Source organism: Erpetoichthys calabaricus, chromosome 12, assembly GCF_900747795.2.
Source record: "Erpetoichthys calabaricus chromosome 12, fErpCal1.3, whole genome shotgun sequence".
Lineage (NCBI taxonomy): Eukaryota > Metazoa > Chordata > Cladistia > Polypteriformes > Polypteridae > Erpetoichthys > Erpetoichthys calabaricus.
Genome location: NC_041405.2, coordinates 47735769 through 47748720, shown reverse-complemented (window position 1 = coordinate 47748720; position 12952 = coordinate 47735769). Strand labels below are relative to the sequence as shown.

The 12952-nt window shown below is 35.3% G+C and overlaps 1 protein-coding gene across 2 annotated transcripts in view; it reads left to right on the top strand.

The window, feature by feature from the left end:
- Nucleotides 1-12952, top strand: part of smarca1 (SWI/SNF related, matrix associated, actin dependent regulator of chromatin, subfamily a, member 1) — an 82983-nt gene that overhangs the window by 43327 nt on the left and 26704 nt on the right. Inside the window, exons 17-22 of one of the 2 annotated variants that reach the window (XM_028815459.2) lie at nt 1323-1433; nt 1540-1653; nt 2066-2188; nt 2436-2568; nt 3883-4001; nt 7046-7258. In XM_028815459.2, coding sequence (XP_028671292.2) covers nt 1323-1433; nt 1540-1653; nt 2066-2188; nt 2436-2568; nt 3883-4001; nt 7046-7258 — 813 coding nt within the window. Of the gene's footprint in view, nt 1-1322; nt 1434-1539; nt 1654-2065; nt 2254-2435; nt 2574-3882; nt 4002-7045; nt 7259-12952 lie in introns of those variants that run through there. The other variant, XM_051935221.1, reaches the window with a different exon arrangement.

Here is a 12952-nt window from a genome sequence, read left to right as displayed (position 1 = left end):
GACAAATACTTGCAGTACTTTTAGGGCACAAGTTAAGTACGCGGAAGTGTCTTTTGGTATATAATAAGTCATTGCATAGTTATCTCCTTTTGTCTACTGATTGTCTGCTCATACGTTATTCAGTGGAACAGCAAACATTTTATGAAATTTTGCTTGGCAGGGATCTGCTTTCCTGGTGCGGCAGTAAGGCATGTTGCAGATGCCACACATGCCTGGATGGCCTCTTTATATGCACTAACATATTTTGTCTTTAGATATTGTACTGCTTGAACTGTCATCCTTGGTTAAAGCAAACAGCACAGCTGGAATTGCACACTTAATCATATATTAATTGCAATTACTATTACATTTATCATGATATGCCAAATCATGAAAAGTGTCAATTACTGCATTCCATTTAGTACTTGCAGTCTGTCAAGAATCAAGGTTTTCCAACTACAGAATGCTCTAAACAACAAACAAGTTAATTCACTAAACACAAGTGTGCTTGTGAATTGGAGGCATGGACACATATGAACGGTGACTGTTTTGAACCTAACAGTACCTTTAGAGAACTACACATTTTTTACTTATGTTTGCAGCAGCCTCCAGAAGAATAGTCAAGTAATGTCGATCTAACAGTTTTTGTAAGTTTTAATGCCAAAATGAAGAAAATTGTCTGTAATTTTGAATTATTTTATTTTCAATAGTAACAATGTTGATCAAAAAAGCATACTGTGCAAACTTATGCAACCAACTAAAAGTTAAAGTTTACAATCTTAAATGTAAAAGTGAAAAAGAACCTATATTAAACTCTACAGTTTTAAGTTTTCAACTAATCCACCATTTAGCAATTTTCTGTTAACACATTTTAAGTGGTTCTTTGCAAAATGAAGGTTCTGCTGTACTGTATTTATACAGAATACAGTATATGCAGTGGATAAGACAAAAGTACAGTACGTATTTCACTGTAGAGCTGTTAATTGAAATTAATAATTGCAATTATAAGATCAAGGGCAAAAATTGTTAATTATTAACTTTGTCTTAATTATGCACCCCTAAGCATTACATGTTTTAAAGTCTTGGTCTTGTGATCCTTCCTCAGTTTTTTTTTCATGGTAATTACTGCCAGGCAACATGGGTGGAGTCGAATTAGTCACGGTCAGATAGAGTGCATGAGATTTTGCAGATTTTATTTAACGTGCCAAAGAAGTTGTAGAGAATTAAATAAATGCTAACATTGAGATATTGACTTTTACGTATTGAATTTTCTTAAATACCAATCAGAAATTTGATATTGATAGTGACAGAAATTACTTTGTTTTTATTTTTATTTATTTAAGCTGTCCATGATTGAATGGATTGAACCTCCAAAAAGAGAGCGCAAAGCTAATTATGCTGTTGATGCATACTTCAGAGAAGCACTCCGAGTCAGTGAGCCCAGGGCACCAAAGGTATGTACTGTGTATTATATATATATATATATATATATATTATAAAAGTTTCTATGAGATTCAGAAGTTTTCTTTTAAGTATACCTTGTGTATTTTATTGTGCTAGGCACCAAGACCGCCAAAGCAACCAAATATTCAAGATTTTCAGTTTTTCCCACCACGGTTGTTTGAGCTGCTGGAAAAAGAAATATTGTTTTACAGGAAGACTATTGGATACAAGGTTAGCATTGGCCATTTCCACCCTAAACTGATTTTTTGTTTTGACTTGTTGCTGGTAGCTTTGTTTCTCGCCTCTTCACTCATGGTATCTATGCCTGTTTTTATTTAATTTTAATTTGTTATATAAAGCAAATCATTAAAATAAATAGGAAACATTAACAAAAGGTCCTGTGATTAAAACAACGTGTTTACTAAAAGAAAGTCCAAATAAATTTAAATGAATTTTGCTCTGACCAGTTATACAATGCTATATAAAATCAGCAGTATTTTTAATATTACATAATTAAACATTTGCCTTGAAAGCACAGTTTAGTTTTAGATCTTAAACAATATTACATATATTTTTTCTTGAATATAATTGATTTCCGGAAACCTAAAACTCGTGTTATTTTTGCTATTACTCATGTTTGCAGGTTCCGAAAAATCCAGACCTTCCAAATGCTGTCCAGATTCAGAAGGAGGAACAAAAAAAGATTGATGATGCAGAGTCTCTAACTCCGGAGGAGACTGAAGAGAAGGAAAAGCTTCTAACCCAAGTGTGTCTTATGGACTGTGCTAAACTGGGGTTTTCTGCAGAGTTGGCAAATTTGTACTAAGCTTGGTAAACCCGTTTTTTCAACTGGTTGTGTGGCAGTTTAAAGCATATACATGATATTTAATGTGTACTTATCAAGAATGTCTATTTGTGATGTTAAACTCATTTCTACAAATAAAGAGCTGCCGCAGGATGGGATAACTTGGACTGACATTTACAACAAGGGATATTTTTTTTCCCACTGTAAGGGTTTTACCAGCTGGAACAAAAGAGACTTCAATCAGTTCATAAAAGCCAATGAAAAGTATGGTCGGGATGACATTGACAACATTGCTCGTGAAGTGGAGGGGAAGACACCAGAAGAAGTCATTGAGTATTCAGGTCTGCACTCTTTAATTTTTTAATAATTCAAGAAATATTTCTGAACTATATTTGTTTAGTATTATGGAATCTTTAGGAAGACATGTTGAAAATAGGCTTTGTGGTGCTTTAAAATATCTCTTGCTACTGTTAAGGTCTTTTCTGGAATCAAGAGCCTTCTTTAAAGTGCTGTTAACTACAGTTAAAATTCCTTTTGTAATCCTTTATCTTTGGATAATATAAGTAGCATAAATCATTGCCGCTACTAAAGTCATACATTGAGACTGAAGTTAAAATCACTTTACCAACAATGAAGTATCATCTCGCATCACCATTGTCTTACATATACATATCCATATTTATGTTAAATTTGCCAAGTGGAATTCTCTGACCTACACTTATATTCACCCCAACTGTCCTGCAGTAAGAATGTACAGTAAATATTTGCAATGAGGAATTGGTTATACAAATAGGAATATATTAACCTGGTTTTTCTAATTTACCAGTATCAGTCAGTCTTTAGGTTACTATTTTAAAAGAACAGATTAATCAGATGAATATGTATACTGTAAACATGCAAGATTATGACATGGCATGAATTGTCATTCTCATATGAACAAATATATTAAAACAATCTGGTGGTATTATTCAAAAGAAGAAATGTGTTAAAATTACTTTTTATATAAGGAGTGGCAATTTTTCTTGCCTTACAGCTCCCAGTATCTCTTTGTGAGTGTGCGTGTGCATGTGCATGTGTATAAGTGTAGGTGCAGAGTTTGCTAAGTCTGTCAATGTGAGTACTCTCTTGGTACACCTATTTTTCCCTGCATCATAAAGATGTGTGTATTAAGTTGACTGTCAATTTTGCGTTTACTCAGTGTTTGTGAGTGGAATGTGATTTTGAATGTGCCTTACTATGGATTGGCAACCCATGAAGGGCAGTGCCACCTCCAGTCTCCTTAATCAGATATCTTAAAGACACCATTTTCTACCTTTTCTTTCCCTGTTTGTAGAATGAACTATCATAGTGTAATTTATAGAATTCCCAGAAGCAAGGTTACTGTGTATTTTCCCTGCTTCTGAAATGCATTTCTAAGAGTAGCTAACATTTTATTACTATACAGCTGTTTTCTGGGGTGACACATGCAGGGCAGTGCCACCTCTAGTCTCTGTAATCAGATAACTTAAAACACCATTTGCTACCCTTTCATTCCCTGTTTGTGGAATGAACTATCAAAGTGCAATTTATGCATTCCCCAATGAAAGATTATTGTATCACTTACCTATTTCAGAAATGCATTCCTAAGAGTAGTTAACATTTTATTAACTATACAGCTGTGTTCTGGGAACGCTGCAATGAGCTTCAGGATATTGAAAAAATAATGGCTCAGATTGAGCGTGGAGAAGCGAGGATACAAAGAAGAATCAGCATTAAGAAAGCCCTGGATGCAAAGGTATGGGATAATTTGTTCCTTTTTTTGCTAAAGGTTTTGCCATATTTTTGCTTATAATGTATGTTCCAAAACTGTATTAAACTAAATGTGATATATATAATTTTCTCACTGGGTTACTACATAATTTCTTTATCATCTTTTTTAAAAACAGTTTGTTTTGAGGTTTATTTTAATATCTTGAAATTATACTTTAGACTGAAGGTTTTATGATATCAATATCACAATTAACTGCAGAACTTACATTTATACTAGAGCATCAGTTTGAAAAGCTTGAATTTGTTATGGATTATTTAACATCAAACTCTTTGAGAAGCATAATCATTTTCTTTTTCCTTTTACAGTCTTGTTTATCATGGTCCCAGAGAGTGATGGCTTGTTGCATTGGACACATATAAACATGATGTTACTACTACTACTACTACTACTACTACTACTACTATGACCACTACACTACATCATAAAAAAGTACATTTTCTGGAATGAGAAAATGTTACTTATAACTTGTTCACTTTTACAAAAAATGGTCAATTTCTTATGTATAGAAAAAGCAGTACTATTTGTACAATAAGACATTGCCAATTTGCCAAAAACTCAAAGCTGGTTTCATGTTTACCCAATGAGATCCAGGTGGAACAATGCCTGATTAGGCCATTTTTAAAAAGGCCTTTATTCAAATTTTAGGTCACAGCAAGATCAAGCCTCACTCAATCAGTTTTCAGTGCATTCCATAATGCGCCAGATATCAGAAGAAGCCTTTATCTGCCTTCTTTTCTGACCTTAAAGAATAAGTCTCATATTTTTCAAGTCAAAGTTATTTCTTCACGAGAATGGTAGATATTATTTTGCCACATAAAATTGCATTCTAAAGTGAAGAATATTTTACACATTTTAAACATAAGTAGCTTATTCTTCTGTTTTATAATGGAGCTTGTGAGCATCTGGATTCCATTATGAAAAAAAAGCCTTAAAAGTTACTGAATATATCAACTTGAAAGGTGCAAAAGGTTCAGTTTCAGAAAACATGCCTCCCGCGTTTCTGAGACATGTTTGTGACACTAAGTAAACTGAAAGAAATATTATCACATCCCCAAGGCCAGTCTAAATTCTGCTTATTTTCCTACTTCTTCTGTGATTCTGTTTTTTCATCAGGTATGTTCTGCCGTGCCTTGTAATAACAGGCAAATGCACGCTCAAATTATATATTTTTTTTCTGAACAGCTGTTTTTTGTCTGTTGTTATTGTACATAGGCTAGAGAGTGAGATTCACACCAAGTGGCAGTGTAATAAAAAAGAGCACATATGAGTTTCATTGTACTTTGTACAAATAACAATTAATCTGAAATGAACAGATTACACTGCATTGTATTTTAATTAAAGCCTTAGATTTTTTGAAGGAGCCAAGTCACCTGTACATCACATTTTTCATGGCTTGTCATGTACATGAATAATTTAAAAAATACTCAGAAAATGAAAAAGGCAGAGTATACAATAGAGCAGATTGAAGCACCAACAAACCAATTACTGATTTTTTTAGTGCATGACGAATCACTGTTGCTGAGGATATGGTAATAAAAGAACTGTGGACAACATTTCTGAGTGAGTAAACTCAGTGACACTGGGACCAATCAGTCTGTAAACACATGGGGAGGACATGCAAACTCCATGTGGAACCTAGCGCTGTGAGGCAGGAATAACAGTTCTGTACTACCTACCACTCTGCCTATGCTTAGGTGTCCTTACTAAACTTAATAAACTTTAGCCTGATTAAACTTAAATGAATTTGGTGTTGCTAAATTATGTATGTGTGTGTGTTCAGCCTGTGGTGGACTGGTGTCCTGTCTAGGAATTGTACCTGCCAGTGCCTGATGCTTGCTGGAATAGGCTCCAGCTGCGCTACAACACTGGCCTGTATAAGTAGACTGGAAAGGTAGATGAATGTATGCCTATAATGTGTTTTTAATCCTTGCCAATTGTTTGCATGCTATACGTGTTCTCAATATTCTCTTTTACCAAAGCACTTAACGAAATAATAAGCTTCCATATAGTAAAAGAATATAAGAGATTATGTTGTCTAGTAGTCTACAGAGACAGCAATTCACATCTCACCATCAACATTCAATGTCGATAACTGTTTGGCAATGATTTTCCAAGGTGAATCCATGCCCCTTGTCCTGAAGGGTGCCACAGAGGAAGACGAGCATTGATGTGAAGTGCACAGCTAATCTCCTTTTAAAATGGCTGAATCTGACAATAATGATCTGCTCTTTGCTTTTTTATTTCCTTAAAATGGCATGGATATACAATTTTACAATCTCTGTCTTGTCTCAAGACGATAGCATGTTTGAATTAGAAAAACAGACGTATTCAGTAAGTTTTAAGGTTTTTTTTTTTTCAGAAAAGGACTCCGCTACCCATAAAATCTATTTTAGAACACAAGAGTGGGCTACTTATTTTTTAAAGTGTTTAAAATGTTTCACTTCAGCATGCAATTTAATGTGACAAATCAATATATGCCATGATTGTGAAGAAATAAATTTAACTTGAAAAATATTAACTTATCCTTTAACTTCACAGAGCAACTCCATAATGCTCTGGATAGCAGCACTCAGAGACATGACCCTCCTGCCTGCCAATGACCATAAATAAAGTAAACTATTCTATGACACTTTTTAAAATTCCATCGATTTCATATCGAAAAAATTGGTTTGGGCTTTGGGCTGAGTAAACTTCATCATGTCACATTTTAGTTAAGAGAAATAGAAGCTATACATATCAACATTAGTTAACCTTGTGACATTCTTGAATTAATAGAGTGCACTGGCGCAACATTTTAGGGAATGTCTATAATATGGACAATTTATGATAGAACTTTTATAAAGGTAAAGAAGGGAGAAGCAACAAGTATTATCGATAAACAAACGGATTTAGCTCAAGAACTTGGAGGAATAGCTTATAAGAAAATGGAGTTTTATTTGGTGTTCTGAAATGACTCGTCTTTTCCAGGCCATTTTATAACTTTAAAGTTTTCCATGGCTCTAATTCAGATTGCAAGATACAAGGCTCCATTTCACCAACTGAGAATACAATATGGAACCAACAAAGGTAAAAACTACACTGAGGAGGAAGACAGATTTCTCATCTGCATGTTACACAAAATGGGCTTTGACAAAGAAAATGTGTATGAGGAACTCAGACAGTGTGTACGGAATGCTCCACAGTTCCGCTTCGACTGGTTCATTAAGTCAAGGACTGCCATGGTAAGTCTAAGACCCATTCTGTAACAGAAATTTACCTTCTTTGTAAAATGGATGATGATTAATGTCTCTGACTACTGTTTGATTGATAGAATACCTGATATCTGGTCCTTTGATTTAATAAGTAAAAGGGTCAAATGGAAGAGTTATTCAGTTGATAATGCATTCCTTGGGTATTTTATCCATTTTACTTATAACAGTGATCAGTTTGCCCTCTGTTTCAGCTAAATTCACAGCAGGCCAAGTCAAATAAACAGATAAATAAATAAAAAAGAGAGAAAGAAAAAAGCTTGACAGCTGCAAAATAATAAATAGTGACAAGTCGTGTTCCAGGCAAAAAGTGCCCGGTAATCATATCTTGTTTTATTCAGACAAGTAATTTTCACAGTAAGATTAAGGAGGTTGCCTCCTGTCTTTTATAGATCAAGTTATAGCTTTTTTTTAAACAAATATTATTCAATATTCTGAAGGCAAATTTGATTTTTGCTTCCCTTGTTTTGCATTTTATTCCATAACACATTACTACAGCAATACTTTTGTGATGCTTTCAAAATTCATGTTGTGCTCTTCTGAATCTTTTTTAATAATTCAGAATCCCTTGCCACTTTTTCAGATGCTCATATTAAATATATCTCCGTCTGGCTTGGGACCGCTATCATGCTGTAGATTAGATGTAGTCAGCACATCACTTGTATACTCCGTCTATACCACATGCTCAGTAAAGCCAGGAACCTGTAGATTGTTAGGTTTGGTTAGTTACTTAGAAATCTTCCGAAAAAGTATTCCTGGTATTCAGTATTGTATTAGGTGAAAATTAAATAAAAATTAAAAAAAATAATATATGTCTGCAGACTTAGAGTTTTTGAGATTATGCTGCTTCCTTTATGAAAGTAAAAGATGTTTACTTTTGCCTGTTGTATCTTTTACTGTGTTACTTTGGAGTAAACATTGTGTCAAAGCATGAGGTGAGTGCTCGTCGTGCCAACGATCTCTCCTTTGCTGTCCTCTGACAAAGACGTGGAGTAAGTGTTGTATTAACATGGCCATGTCCAATTTTGAAAGCCAGTGTTAGAGGTATGGGCATTGCCCAGAAAAATACAGCAATGCAAGCAGTTATATATATATATGGGAGAGAAGCTGTACTGGCTACTAAGAGTAGGTTTGATCTTGGTTACGATATTGTTAGTAACATGTTTGTCTTTTAGTAAGAGCAACAAATCTTAAGTATAGGGAACTATAAAGTGTGTAAGTTGCAAGCATGTTTTGGTGCAGTGGTAGCATCACCTCTGCAGACAACTACAATGCAGACTGCCCATGAATCTGAAAATCTTTAGTTTAAGAAGGTTGATTATGTGTCTTGTCCAAAGTGAAACTATGAGCAATAAGGCTGTAATTCAGTCTGCAGAGTCTGCTCTGTAGCTATATAAATGTTGCCCAATTTTGCAATTAAATATATTAATGAAATAAAATCATGAACAAACACAGCAAAGTACATTGTATTAGGACAGTAAACCAGCCAGTAAGCTGGAAAGCTTTCTGTGAACAGAAATCTGGACCAAATAAATGGATGTAAAGAGGACCAGTAGGAAAATGAGTTCTTGAATTGTAGGGAAGGCGAGGTATCAATACCCAGGTATTTGATAGACTTTAAAAGGGAGATGGCTGGGTAGGAAGAGGACTGACTACTGGACATGGTGGAGGAAAGAAGAGCTAATGTATTTTTGTAATCGTATTTGTTAGACTTTAAAAGGGAGATGGCTGGGTAGGAAGAGGACTGACTATTGGACATGGTGAAGGAAAGAAGAGCTAATGTATTTTTGTAATCGTATTTGTTAGACTTTAAAAGGGAGATGGCTGGGTAGGAAGAAGACTGACTACTGGACATGGTGGAGGAAAGAAGAGCTAATGTATTTTTGTAATCGTATTTGTTAGACTTTAAAAGGGGGATGGCTGGGTAGGAAGAGGACTGACTATTGGACATGGTGAAGGAAAGAACAGCTAATGTATTTTTGTAATCAAAAACAGACTTGCGTGTGCCAAACAAGTGAAGAACATGAGAGATCAAATGGGTCATTACTGAACAAAGCAGGATATTGTTGGTATAAAGGGCAACTTTGTGGTTGCTGCTGTGCAAAGGACAGTAGGTTTGACTTTCGCATAGCAGTGACTAATAGCTCAATATTCTTACACTGAAACTTAGGGACTCACGATCAGGTTCAAACATGTTGGTGTGGGCAAGCTCCTGAGCAGTGAGACAAAATTTTAAGTACTAGGTTGTCTGTTGGCGTTGCAGTGCCAGTCTCGAAGTATAACTAGGGCTGGGCGGTATGACCAAAATTTTATATCACAGTATTTTTCAAAATTATATCAGTTTCACGGCATTCAACGGTATTTTTTTCCCCCATGCATGAGTGGATGTTAACCACATTTTCCACTGCAATTACTGCAGTAGACTGGCTAAGAATAACCTACTCCACTGTCATGAGAATTGTACATTGTACAAAAAATTTTTTAATGTGCACAAAAGTATTAATACAGGTTTGCATGGCCCCATAAAGTGATAGTTTTCAAGGGGGTGGCACTAATGAAGAGAAGGAATCACATTGCATTACAGTTGCAGTCAAAATATAGAACCTTTGTATTGAACAAAATTTGCAAACAACTTAAGCTATAATTTTGACACCATATTTTTAACCGTCCAAAGAGGCATTTAGACTTAGTACAATATTCAGAGGTGCTTGTCAAAAGTTGTATTTTTGTAAGGAATAAAGAGTAAATATTTTTGTAAACCAACTACACTTTCTGTTAATGTTATCGATCTCTGTCCACTGACACGTTAGCTATATGGATTGTAATGGCGTTGGTTATCTCGATCCACCGCTTGCTTTTTTTGTCGTAGGCAGTACCTCTAGCAAATGTGTCTATAAGTAACGTCTGACTCGAGTGCCATCTAGCTTTTTCAGTTTTACCTGAAGACGTGGAAGGTGCCAGTCTTAGTTCCATACATTCATGGTACTCCAAAGCATGTTTGCAGCTAAGGTGGTGCAGCAAATTGCTTGTGTTGCCGCCTCCGGCGACAAATTTAGCTCCACAGCATTTGCAGTAAACAGTTGTTTGGTCCACATCCAACCTTTTAAAAACAAAATCTCCAGACAACAGACACGGCTCCTTTTTTCGGCAAAAATTCTTCATGTTCAGCTTTATCATCTGCTAAAGCTTCAGTTTCAGAATGTTCTCTGTCCATTTCCACCACTCAATACCTCCACAAACACATGTGTGTTTAGCGGTGTAGCAGTGAAAAAGGTCCCCCCTTAAACATTTTACCACTGCGGCACTTTCCGAACGTTGTTTAGGCTATTTAAACCGGTATTGCGGTATAAGAAAAATCCATATCATAACAAAAATAAAAATCGGTTTTCGATATGAACCGGTATACCTCCCAGCACTAAGTATAACATAGCAAAATAACAAATTGCCCTTTAATTGCTAGCCAAGCATAAACAGGGTCCTACACTGAGTCAGAATTAATGTTGATGAACTCCAAAAGCATTAATTAATTTTGACAGTATTTTTTATCACAGAGCAATAATGATTTAAACAGGCAATGAGTTCACAGGAGGGTTGTGTTGAGAAATAAAGCTGGGAGATACTGTATGAATGGAGAGTGAAGCTGATCCAAGCTAGGTAATTGAAAGGGATCCTGTGACTGACCACAAAATGAAGATAAAGTCTAACTTTGAATAGAAGTGGTGTCTGGCAGAAAAACATTATCTGAAGGGAGTGGATGAAATATACAGTAGATCAGACACAAATTTACAGAGGGATCAAATGAAATGGCAGGTGTGCTGATGGAGAGAGGGAAGTTCATGTATATGCACTTGTTTCATTTCCAAAAATTAGATCATAGCCATAAACATTTAGGAATTGATTCGATATTGAAAAGAAAATGGGTGATTGAATGGAGTGTGAGCACAAACATCACAAGGTTAAGTAATAGCAAAACCTGCCTCTGTCATTTTTGAGCCTGAACACAAAGTTTTGATTGGGAAGTTACACTATAATAGTATGGGGAAGGCACTATATAAATAAAAAGTATTATTATTGTTATTATTATTATTATTACAGTTATTATCAGGAAGGCCATCTCCTCACTTCTCTGATTAGACAGAGGACTATTCTGCCACTAAGTAACACCTATTGCCAAAGTGAAGCGATACCCCTAGCCCAGGGGTGGGCAAAGTCATTCCTGGAGGGCCGCAGTGGCTGCAGGTTTTTGTTCCAACCCAATTGCTTAATAAGAAGCAATTAATGCTCTAGAAACACTTCTGCTTCATTTTAGTTATCTCCCTCATTAAGATTTTGAACCCTTAGTGCTTATTTAAATCTTAAACAGCTGCATTCTCAGTTTTTAATTACTCCTTATTAGCAATAAGATGCAAATGACAAAAGAAACCAGCAGTTATCCATTTTGCTTGTTACCCTTTACACCTGTCTATATTTATTGTGCACTATTTGGTTTATTAAAGGAAAGAGAAGAGAAAAAAGTGAAGGATTGAGAATTACCCATCCGTTTTACACTACAAAGTATTTGGATGATATCCTTAGAATGGAAAAAAAAATCTAGAATATGAGAATGACTCGACATAACAGAGTTAAAGCACTAATAAGCCATGAAATGTAATTATTGGCAAGGATTGTTTTCTAATTAAGCAACTGGGTTGGAACAAAAACCCGCGGCTACTGCGGCCCTCCAGGAATGACTTTGCCCACCCCTGCCCTAGCCCATAGTAGGTTTTTGTGAATGAAAGCAATATGAACACACCAGTGCCAGAAATAATCTAAAATAATCTTTAATAATAAATAATCATTTAATCTTTAATAATAAATAATCTTTTAATATTGGACACCAGGCCACAAATGTTCAAAGATGCTACAGTTATCTATTCAATGTTACAGAAAGATAGTGAACCATATGGAAGCTATTTATACACTAAAACTGGTGCAATATACAACTACACTCTTCCCAGACTGTGAAGTGATAAAGAAAACCATGAAACCCATTGTGTGCTTTGAGTAGACAAGAAAATCAAACAACCAGCATCCAAATACACAGAGCCGGGACAGAAAAGCTGAACTGATGAAAAGTAACATTGAGGCTATGCCCCATATACCCACTCAGTTAACCCCAAAAATTTTTGTACAGTAAATACAGTAAAATAAACTAAATACAAAAAAACATTGATGTCAAGAAAGTTGAACAGATTTCCTCAAAAACTGTATTAATAGAGACACTGTCTTAAATAATGTTTATGAGAAAAAAACACAACAGGTAGTACACTGTGTAAGCCAGGGGTGCTTCTTCCAGCACATACACAGAAGCAAAAGCACTGGAGTGCAGTGGATCATGTGCATTCTATTAATTTAATTTTCAAAAAGTAAATTACTAAAAAATTTAACATAAAAAACATAAACTCAGTAACTCAAAACATTGCAGATATAAGGCCTAACAGTCAAACACAGTGAAACCAACACTCGCCTGTATAGGAATACTTTCCGGGTTCAGTGAATGATGGAATGAAGACAGTCATGATGCAGCTTACACAGGGAAAGTTGGAGATTGTCAATAGCCTCAGTGGCCTGATTCAGGTCATCAAAAGTGCCCTCATCCATTTTCAAATCAGTTTAAATTGGCCTGGA